The 11785-nt window shown below is 43.4% G+C and overlaps 2 protein-coding genes across 2 annotated transcripts; one reads left to right on the forward strand and one right to left on the reverse strand.

Moving 5' to 3' along the window:
- Nucleotides 1-435: 435 nt before the first annotated feature.
- On the forward strand, nt 436-6006 carry LOC139396589 (protein FAM83A-like). Its single transcript, XM_071143538.1, is given in 5 exon segments — nt 436-770; nt 1239-1513; nt 2020-2187; nt 3048-3172; nt 5013-6006. Coding segments are annotated over 5 exon segments (1809 nt in total). The 5' UTR covers nt 436-523.
- Nucleotides 5931-8547, reverse strand: LOC139396595 (uncharacterized protein C8orf76-like). Its single transcript, XM_071143544.1, has 6 exons — nt 8352-8547; nt 8154-8249; nt 7905-8048; nt 7394-7716; nt 6972-7104; nt 5931-6732 (listed from the first exon to the last, which is right to left on the reverse strand). The coding sequence occupies exons 1-6, from the start codon at nt 8457-8459 to the stop codon at nt 6562-6564; spliced, it is 975 nt and encodes a 324-aa protein (XP_070999645.1). The 5' UTR covers nt 8460-8547; the 3' UTR covers nt 5931-6561.
- Between the last annotated feature and the right edge of the window lie 3238 nt (nt 8548-11785).

Here is an 11785-nt window from a genome sequence, read left to right on the forward strand (position 1 = left end):
CAACTGTGGGAAGCATTGGAGTCAACATGGGCCAGCATCCCTGTGGAACGCTTGAGACACAGTGAGAGAAAGAGTGATAGACTCACATTGCAGGGACAAGTCTGTGAAGAATGCAGTCAGGTGTTATCAGTCTCCACTGAGCTGATCAGACAGTCATGTTCACCTCTGTCACTCAACTAGACTTCTCTCTCCCACTAAGGGAGGGAGTGCTTTAAACAGCAGGTCTCTGTCACGCTCTCACTCCCACAACAGCTCACCTGTCCCCCCCAGCACACTGCAACCCACAGGTGGAATGTCCTCATAGAAATAACAATACTAGACCGGGCATCCCCATTCAAGTCAATGTAATTATACTTCTATGGGTGTAGCCAACTGTACAATTGAATGAGGGGGCCAGGTCTCAGAAACCTCACGGCTGCTACTCCATCCCTGTCTGTGTCTCCGCGAGGGTTTTTCACTCAGTAGCAGCAGTAGGTAACGACAGGTAATACGTGTTGATCAGAGAGCCTTGTACAGCGTCACTATGAACCTGCAGAGCAACGGCCTGTCTGTTCAGTGGTACCTGAAGTCCAAGCCGGTGGGGAAGGTGAGGCGGCGTGTACAGGAGATGAAAAACCCATCTGTGTCCCTGGTGTCGGGCGACGTTGACCTCAGCCACAACGAGAGCACCAGATTGGCCATGGACGCCTTGCTGAACCAGGGATTGGACATGTACCAGGAAGTACTGGCCGGAGAGGGCGAGGTGGACTTCCTGTCCAAGGAGGAGAAAGGTCGATATTTTTTTCTACTCTGTTCCTCTTATCTACCTTAAACCCTCAGTCTGTCCCTGCCTCTTCTTATCTACCTTAAACCACCAGTCTGTCCCTGACTCCTCTTATCTACCTTAAACCCTCAGTCTGTCCCTGACTCCTCTTATCTACCTTAAACCCTCAGTCTGTTCCTGACTCCTCTTATCTACCTTAAACCCTCAGTCTGTCCCTGACTCCTCTTATCTACCTTAAACCCTCAGTCTGTCCCTGACTCCTCTTATCTACCTTAAACCCTCAGTCTGTCCCTGACTCCTATTATCTACCTTAAACCACCAGTCTGTCCCTGACTCCTCTTATCTACCGTAAACCCATCTGTCTGTTCTAGTACTGTATTTCTTGCACAACTGTAAAGGGCTTCCTCCCTGAAAAGCATTGTGTAAAAAGCACTAGATATAAAGCCAATGTATTATCACTTATGTTTCTGTAAAGGTTATATCCTGGAGAACACTACAGACCTGAGCACCAGCAGTCTGTGTGGGACGGAGAACGACGACCAGGCAGAGGGCTCCACCACCTCTTCCCAGACAAACACCTATTGTCCATCTGTGTTGGAGAGCGAGCCCCCTGGCTTGGACCATGGCTGGCCGGCAGAGGACTGGAGCTACCGCCTGCAGGGTGAACCCAGTGTAGAGGTCTACTTCCAGTCTGATAGAGCAGCCAGCATGAAGGACCTGCTCAGGGAGTTCATCAGCAAGGCCACAATGGTACGCGATACAACTTTCACTGGTAACGATTTGGAGATGTCAATCTACTCTCATGATTATACCTGCATTATATTTTTGCAGACTTTTAGAAAGCTGCTGATGTCTGAATGCCCTGAAAGTTGGATAATGATGTTTTGAGAGTTTGATCAAGCAGATTCAGTATCGTCTATAATTAAGCAATAAGGCCCAAGGAGGTGTGGTACATAGCCACTATACCACAGCTAAAGGCTGTTCTTACGCACAACGCAACGTGGAGTGCCTGGATACAGCCCGTAGCTATGGTATATTGGCCATATATCAAACCCCGAGGTGCCTTATTGCTATTATGAACTCGTTACCAACGTATTTAGAGCAGTAAAAATAAATCTTGTCATACCCGTGGTATACGGTCTGATATACCACGGCTGTCAGCCAATCAGCATTCAAGGGCTCAAACCACCCAGTTTATAATGACAACTAATAATGTGGAAGATACGAATCACAGCAAACATGTGATATGTCTGCAGGTTCTGGCCATTGTAATGGACACATTCAGTGATGTGGAGATGTTCTGTGACATCCTGGAGGCAACCAGGAAGAGGAATGTGTCTGTCTACCTGCTCCTGGACCATATCAACCTGCAGGTCTTTGTCAAGATGTGTGAGACGCTACAGATCAACAGTAATCACCTCACTGTGAGTCTCATCATGATATTTAGATGACACTAATGATTGCAAAAGGTGGGGCGGCAGGTAGCCTAGTGGTTAGAGTGGCAGGTAGCCTAGTGGTTAGAGTGGAAGGTAGCCTAGTGGTTAGAGTGGAAGGTAGCCTAGTGGTTAGAGGAGGCAGGTAGCCTAGTGGTTAGAGTGGCAGGTAGCCTAGTGGTTAGAGTGGCAGGTAGCCTAGTGGTTAGAGGAGGCAGGTAGCCTAGTGGTTAGAGGAGGCAGGTAGCCTAGTGGTTAGAGGAGGCAGGTAGCCTAGTGGTTAGAGGAGGCAGGTAGCCTAGTGGTTAGAGGAGGCAGGTAGCCTAGTGGTTAGAGTGACAGGTAGCCTAGTGGTTAGAGTGGCAGGTAGCCTAGTGGTTAGAGTGGCAGGTAGCCTAGTGGTTAGAGTGGCAGGTAGCCTAGTGGTTAGAGGAGGCAGGTATCCTAGTGGTTAGAGGAGGCAGGTATCCTAGTGGTTAGAGTGGCAGGTAGCCTAGTGGTTAGAGTGGCAGGTAGCCTAGTGGTTAGAGTGGCAGATAGCCTAGTGGTTAGAGTGGCAGGTAGCCTAGTGGTTAGAGCTTTGAGCCAGTAACCGAAAAGTTGCTAGATAGAATTAAAATCTGTTGTTCTGCCCCTGAACAAGGCAGTTAACCCACTGTTCCTAAACCATCATTGTAAATAAGAATTTGTTCTTAACTGACTTGCCTAGTTAAATATATATTTTTAAAGGTACACCTTTCAGACATTTCTTCAACTTTTTAACTGTACTGTAAACTAGCAATTTGATGATAGCTTTTTGTGTTTGTCATTCACTCACTGCTACATGAAATGCCGCCGTATTCTGTCTGCAGAACATGTCGGTCCGTAGTATACAAGGAGAGACGTATTGTGCAAAGTCTGGAAGGAAACTCACTGGACAGATCAAAGAGAAGTTCATGATCATTGACTGCACTTTAGTGCTGGCTGGATCATACAGGTACATTTCTGTTGTATAATTAGCTAATAGTCACATCAATGTCACAATCACAGTGGTTGACGTCATTCTGAATAGGTAGATCACCGTTATGATGGTTGTCATTCTGAATAGGTAGATCAACGTTATGATGGTTGACGTCATTCTGAATAGGTAGATCAACGTTATGATGGTTGACGTCATTCTGAATAGGTAGATCAACGTTATGATGGTTGACGTCATTCTGAATAGGTAGATCAACGTTATGATGGTTGACGTCATTCTGAATAGGTAGATCAACGTTATGATGGTTGACGTCATTCTGAATAGGTAGATCAACGTTATGATGGTTGACGTCATTCTGAATAGGTAGATCAACGTTATGATGGTTGACGTCATTCTGAATAGGTAGATCAACGTTATGATGGTTGACGTCATTCTGAATAGGTAGATCAACGTTATGATGGTTGACGTCATTCTGAATAGGTAGATCAACGTTATGATGGTTGACGGCATTCTGAATAGGTAGATCAACGTTATGATGGTTGACGTCATTCTGAATAGGTAGATCAACGTTATGATGGTTGACGTCATTCTGAATAGGTAGATCAACGTTATGATGGTTGACGTCATTCTGAATAGGTAGATCAATGTTATGATGGTTGACGTCATTCTGAATAGGTAGATCAACGTTATGATGGTTGATGTCATTCTGAATAGGTAGATCAACGTTATGATGGTTGATGTCATTCTGAATAGGTAGATTAACGTTATGATGGTTGACGTCATTCTGAATAGGTAGATCAACGTTATGATGGTTGTCATTCTGAATAGGTAGATCAACGTTATGATGGTTGTCATTCTGAATAGGGAAATCAACGTTATGATGGTTGACGTCATTCTGAATAGGTAGGTCAACGTTATGATGGTTGTCATTCTGAATAGGTAGATCAACGTTATGATGGTTGACGTCATTCTGAATAGGTAGATGAACGTTATGATGGTTGATGTCATTCTGAATAGGTGGATCAACGTTATGATGGTTGTCATTCTGAATAGGGAAATCAACGTTATGATGGTTGACGTCATTCTGAATAGGTAGGTCAACGTTATGATGGTTGTCATTCTGAATAGGTAGATCAACGTTATGATGGTTGACGTCATTCTGAATAGGTAGATGAACGTTATGATGGTTGATGTCATTCTGAATAGGTGGATCAACGTTATGATGGTTGACGTCATTCTGAATAGGTAGATCAACGTTATGATGGTTGACGTCATTCTGAATAGGTAGATCAACGTTATGATGGTTGTCATTCTGAATAGGTAGATCAATGTTATGATGGTTGACGTCATTCTGAATAGGTAGATCAACGTTATGATGGTTGATGTCATTCTGAATAGGTAGATCAACGTTATGATGGTTGACGTCATTCTGAATAGGTAGATCAACGTTATGATGGTTGACGTCATTCTGAATAGGTAGATCAACGTTATGATGGTTGTCATTCTGAATAGGTAGATCAACGTTATGATGGTTGACGTCATTCTGAATAGGTAGATCAACGTTATGATGGTTGATGTCATTCTGAATAGGTGGATCAACGTTATGATGGTTGATGTCATTCTGAATAGGTAGATCAATGTTATGATGGTTGACGTCATTCTGAATAGGTAGATTAACGTTATGATGGTTGTCATTCTGAATAGGTAGATCAACATTATGGTTGATGTCATTCTGAATAGGTAGATCAACGTTATGATGGTTGTTTGAATTTTCAGAAATGTTTGTAGTAGTAATAATATCTGTTCACTGTGCTCTGTTCCTCAGTTTCACCTGGCTGTCCTGTGCTCTGTTCCTCAGTTTCACCTGGCTGTCCTGGCAGGTCCACAGAAGCCTGGCTGTGCTCTTCAAGGGCAGCGCGGTCAAGCCATTCGACCTGGAGTTCAGGAAGCTCTACGCCAGCTCCAAGCCTGTGCCAGCCTTCCTCACCGTGGCAACGGAGCTCAACCTTACCAGGCCGCTTATCACCCATCAAGCAGCAGCCACCTCAACCCCACTGACAAACCTTCCTTGCCCCAGTGCTGGTACCACGACCCAGAACAGATACTTCAACAACCAGGCTATGGATCAACCAACCACCACAGTTGTGCCCAGATTCAACACTCAATCTACTGTTCAAACAACTACAACCACCCAGCAAAGACACCCCAACACTCAGCCAACAGCACCACCAGCCTCCCAGCAGAGACACCCCAACACTCAGCCAACAGCACCACCAACCTCCCAGCAGAGGTACCCCAACACTCAACCAATAGCACCACCAACCTCCCATCAGAGGTACCCCAACACTCAGCCAACAGCACCAACAACCTCCCGGCAGAGACACCCCAACACTCAGCCAACAACCTCCCAGCAGAGACACCCCAACACTCAGCCAACAACCTCCCAGCAGAGACACCCCAACACTCAGCCAACAGCATCAACAACCTCCCAGCAGAGACACCCCAACACTCAGCCAACAGCACCACCAACCTCCCAGCAGAGACACCACAACACTCAGCCAACAGCACCACCAACCTCCCAGTGCTTGGTGAATCAGTCTTACTACACAGGTCCCCGGAGCCACAGGTTTGACTGGATCACACAGAGACGCACTGCAACCAGGCCTGTCCTGTTCCAGAGAACCTTCTCCAGTGATTACAGTACTGGAGACAACCTGACCTGGCGACCCTTTAACAGCAATTACCTTCTTTATGGAGGGACAACCGGCTTGTTGGACAGACACCCACTTCTCAAGACTGGCCAGTGGTTTACTGTTCCTAAATAACTGAAATGGCATCATACTGAAATTTGACAGTACACCCTGTTTGAGGTAAATTATGTTCTCACAACTGAAAATGGGCAAGTAACCTTCATAGAGTAAATGTGCCTGTTTTGCTTTGCTTGATGCCTGGAGTACAGGAGTAGTACTTCAATCACATCATTATCTCATAAGGATGATCATTGTCTGCCTTCAGGCTGAGAGCTTTGTGTTCCAGTACATGTTAATTCAATGGAGTAAAAACAACATGTCACAGACATGAATTCCTCTTCCACCCATCAACCCTGATAGAACCACACTGAGTGACAGCCTAGTGATGTGTGCAACGCTTAGCCAAGGGCCGGGCCTCTTAACAAACATACCTTCTGACAAATCTTCTGATCCATACACTGTCAAGCCCGAGGTAATGCAGAATGGCAAATCAAAAGTTTATCACACTTTTTCCAAATGGTTCTACTTTGAAATGCAATACAACAATGATCTAATTAAACTGGACTGTAGATTGTGACAATATTTCATTTCATATGGCGGTCAGCACATTGTTACACGCAATATTAACAAATAAATACATTCATCAAAATGTGTAGCCTAGTTGGTCTTTACAGAGGGTATTTTAGGTCCATCCTCCTTCAGTACTCCTGTCTGTACCAGTCTGTTCCACCACCTGTCTTCAAAGTCCTTCAGAGAGAGACCTGCCGAGCTCTCTCCATCCTGGTTGTCCTCTCTCATTCTCTCTGGAACTAGATCTTCTGACATCACCTGAAGGGCAGATCACCAATAACGATGCATGATCAATCTGGTCGGAAGTGTACCTCTTATCTTTTCAAAACATTACAATTGTAATACATCTAAAAGCATAACCATGACATCTTGGTGCCAGCAAGCCACACATTTCCTTTAATTTAAACATACCAGAAGACAAAATACAGGACATTATTTGATGAATAGACACCGTGTGAGAACAGTAGTCTATGTACTGTGTCTCTAACCGGTTTCACCTCAGAGACTAGTTGTAGTGTGGTGTCTTTCAGTTCCAGCCAACGTAGAGCCTCATCAGCCTTCTGTAGGGCTCTCTCACTGTTCTGGAGAACAAAGGATGACTGTTGGCCCTTTAATGCCCTGAGGAGGAGTCTGGCAAGGCAACATTGTACAGTCAAACAACCATCTTCACAAGACAAAGACTGTGCTAAACAGTGACATTTAGGATGAATGTGTAAATATGCTCTCTGCTTTAATCCAAAGGCTAATTTCCCCAGAGGTAAAGTAAGACTTTTCCTGGACTAAGAAGCATTTTCAATGGAGAATCTCAATCTGTGTTCGGGAAACCAGTCCTAAAGACTGCCCAACAAACTTGTATCCATGGAATTCCATATAGAATAGGCCAATAGGATGTCTGCTTGTCTCTCACTGATTTATTTACCTGGCCCGGACAAAACACATGCAGGCCTTGAGCCAAACGCCGTCACGCTCTTCCTTCAGTTGCTCCTCAGTCTGAGAGTCAGGCTTTGGCTCTACACCATCTCCCTGTTGAAGAGGACTGGAGCCTGAGGGTGTTGACAGAGACTGAAGAAGATGAAGGTAGCTTTCTGCCAGCTTCATCCAGTGCCACTGGTGGTAGGGGTGGAGAGAACACAGCTGCTGCAGACACGTGGCCTGGCTCCTGAGGTCTCCGAAGCGCTCGTGGACGTTCGCAGTCAGGTGAAGTAGACCGGTAAGGTGACAGGTGTTGGAGGCTTCATTTTTCTGTCCATGGAATGAATTTTCAAAACAACCATTTTACTACCTGGTATACTGTAACCTTGTCCACAGACAAGAGCGGGCTGGCTGGATGACGAGACTAGATATTTTGTATTATTAATGTATAATAAAAAACCATATTATGTTACAATAATGTATAAAGATAAGACTCACTCAACAGCAACGGTTCTTACAAGTGTTTCTGTGATCTCCAGGGCCTCCACTCTCTTCCCCAGGTGACAACAGCACCTTGCCATTCCCTCCATTATGTCCCGTCGAATGGCCAGGTTGCCGTCAGGGATATAGGAGAGGCAGGTAGTGTAGGCGTTTAAAGCTTCCTGGGGAAATGGATATAGTTAACGGATGAGAAAAGCATTTGGATACTAGATGGATATGATAAGACAGTGTGTAACTAAATGACTCAAGGGAAGAGGGGTCAATACCTGGAAGTTTTTTCGCCTGTACGCCATATCAGCTCGAAATTTGAAGATCTTTTGCACCTCCAAAATGTCCTCTGTGTCGATGCTCTCCCCAAACCACTGTTGAAATAGATAACTCGTAGTTAAAAATATCCACACAATGCAATGCTAGCAAAAAAAAAACTGATGCTACTTAACGTTAGGTAGCTGGTTAACACTCACCTCTGCTTCACAGAACTTTGCATTGTAAGTCGACAGTGCAACAACAGTCGGCTTCGCTCTTGATTCCTCGAACACCGAATCGTCAAAGGTGCTACCGAAAATCTCCATTTCAAACGATGAATGACAGCGAATTCAGATTTTACCAACACTAAAAAACAAAACAAACGTCAACGTGTGCAGTGTTACAAGCTAATATGACCGTTGGGAAACAGAAAAATAGAATGTGTTCCGGACGATATGTTCCAATGACAGACGCTTTACTTTCTTCAATGAAATGCTGTAATATTTTCTATAAGAGAAACTCCAGTCATATTTTGAAGTTAAATATTTTATAAGACACCAAAATACACGCCTTTTCGTCCAAATGTATTGTATTTTGTCCACAAAACAAGTAATAAAATATATATTTGTCTAAATCAAGCCACAGCCTAAAAAAAAAACAGTTTGATTTCAATTAAAAAGCATTGCAAAAATCTATGGCTCAGGGGACTAAAGCTTTTTCCACTGAGTTTTCAGCTCCAAGGCTACTCTGTCTCAACATGAAAAATGTCTTGGTTTACCATAACGTTTGCAAATAAACTCTCTCACTTTTCCCAAAGCACCTCAACATATCCAGAAACCAAACATTGAGCCAAACATTCTTCTCATAGATAATAACTCACTTAATAAATACAGTAGGAGAAAGGAGACTGGCTGACATGATCCATTATAGCTGTAGCTAGCAGAATAGTATGTTAAAAGACAGGTTCAAATATTGTGTGCGCACAATCTAATAGGAAAACTGTTAAAGCATGTATTAAAGTGATGTATTCAACTGTTGGCTATTAGTACTAAACAAGCACCTTTCTAAATATTGAGAAATAGCAAAGAGGACAGACAGGTAAGAATTATTGTACTAGGATTAAAAACAGTCATGTACTATGGTCACAATGTCACGTCTACTGTACAAAAAAAAGAGCAGTGCGGATACATTGAGTTGCCAACTGAAGAAGGCAAAGAGCCTTCAAAAAATATATTTTTACACATTAACAGTAAAACGCCATACAAGCTATTAGTTGAGACAGGATTAATCATAAATAAAGATTATAAAACCATTAAAAACAACTTTTCTAAGACAAGCACATAATGCTGTTTCATCTGCAGTCAGGTGATTATTTCATGCACTATATGGAGCTCAAAATTCAAATCTTTTACCTTAACTATGGTACAAATAACTGTTCCTGCATGAAAACGTTAACGATTTCACAGCATAACATGCTGCCCAATTTGAAATGTTTATGATGAGCATGAGGTATCCACGATCTTCTCCTCCTCCACCTCTTCTGTTGTCAAGTCTTGATGAAACCCTGCTCAGAAAGAATGAGCCATGCAGGCACATAGGTTTTGTCTCCTCAAAAAGGTTCCGAAGGTTCCATCCGTTTTTCTGTAAAATGTTGTGATGTTTCAACTAGATTCTAGATTGAGATTCTAGAACCAAAGTGACTAGAACTTGGTAAAGCATGTTTAGAATCGTTTGAGAGACCGTTGGTAACTCATCAGGTCCGGGCCAGGCTGTAACCCAGTGACCAGAGCATATAGGACATGGCTTACAGGTTAGCAACAATGTCTTGGTTCTACTAATGTGCACATGTCAAAACTCGTCATTTAAAATGACAGTTGGGGAGAGCATAGTCTGCAAACGTTGTAAAAAGAAAAGCAAAACAAACGTGCATCTGAACATACATTAGAAAAACACTTGTTTGAAAACAGCCCTGTATCAAGTCCTCCGACACTAGTCTTCATACATACAAGTACTGCAGTCTTAAAAACAATAAAAGTTCTACGTAATTCAAACTCACGTTACACGTTTCCAAGTCAGCAGAGTTTCACATGATTGAAATAGGGACCCACATTGTGCCAGTTGGTTGGTGCAGGAAGCAGTAGGCCACATACAGACCATTGATTTTCATTTGTGTCATATCAACACCCAACTTTAGAATTGATCCACAAGGAGAGGGGTAAAGTCAATAAGGTGCATCCTCTTGAAAATAGAATCATTTCAGAGGAGGACAATACAAGGCAGAATACTTAGTTCTACAGCGTTTAAAAAGAGCTCATATTGAAAAGAGACTTGGTCTCCTAAAGCCATTAAAGGTAAAAGGAATATAAAGGTGCCTAATCAAAGTTGTTTCCCCCCCACAAGAACATGTTAAAGAGATTCTCCGGAACTTTTGTATACATTTTAGCCAGTAGTTCTGAAAGTAGAGTTCAGCTAAATTGTGAACTACCTCACATCACTGGCATAGAACACAGAGACCTTGCGAGGGGGGCTCTGAACACTGACACGTCCAGTCCAAAGCAGGAGGTTTAAAAAACACTTGGTAGTCGCAAAAGTTCCGGAGCATGTCTTTAATTCAGTAGTGGGCAAAGTGCACAATAATAAGTGCTACACTGTCAGTTTCCTGCAGAGACACCACAGTATACAGTACTAGTCAAAAGTTTGGCCACACCCACTCATTCAAGGGTTTTTCTTTATTTTTTACTATTTTCTACATTGTAGAATAATAGTGAAGACATAAAACTATGAAATAACACATATCATGTAGTAAACAACTCAAAAAAAAGTGTTAAACAAATCAAAATATGTTATATTTGAGATTCTTCAAAGTAGCCACCTTTTGCCTTGACAGCTTTGCACTCCCTTGGTATTCTCTCAACCAGCTTCATGAGGAATGCTTTTCCAACAGTCTTGAAAGAGTTCCCACATATGCTGAGCACTTGTTGGCTGCTTTTCCTTCACTCTGCGGTCCAAATCATTCCAAACCCTCTCAATTGGGTTGAGGTCGGGTGATTGTAGAGGCCAGGTCATCTGATGCAGCACTCCATCACTCTCCTTCTCGGTCAAATAGCCCTTACACAGCCTGGAGGTGTGTTGGGTCATTGTCCTGTTGAAAAACAAATGATAGTCCCACTAAGCCCAAACCAGATGGGATGGCGTATCGCTGCAGAATGCTGTGGTAGACATGCTAGTTAAGTGTGCCTTGAATTCTAAATAAATCACAGTGTCACCAGCTAAGCACCCCCACACCTCCTCCTCCTCCATGCTTCACGGTGGGAACTACACAATGCAGAGATCATCCATTCACCTACTCTGCGTCTCACAAAGACACGGCGGTTGGAACCAAAAATCTAAAATTTGGCCTACAGACCAAAGGACAGATTTCCACCGGTCTAATTAATGTCCATTGCTTGGGCCAGGAAACACGAGCAAGTCTCTTCTTCTTATTGGTGTCCTCTAGTAGTGGTTTCTTCGCAGCAATTTGACCATGAAGGCCTGATTCACGCAGTCCCCTCTGAACAGTTGATGTTGAGATGCGTCTGTTACTTGAACTCGGTGAAGCATTTATTTGGACTGCAATCTGAGGTGCAGTTAACTCAAATGAACTTATCCTCTG

The sequence above is a fragment of the Oncorhynchus clarkii genome, unplaced genomic scaffold, assembly GCF_045791955.1.
Source record: "Oncorhynchus clarkii lewisi isolate Uvic-CL-2024 unplaced genomic scaffold, UVic_Ocla_1.0 unplaced_contig_9428_pilon_pilon, whole genome shotgun sequence".
Classification (NCBI taxonomy): Eukaryota; Metazoa; Chordata; class Actinopteri; order Salmoniformes; family Salmonidae; genus Oncorhynchus; species Oncorhynchus clarkii.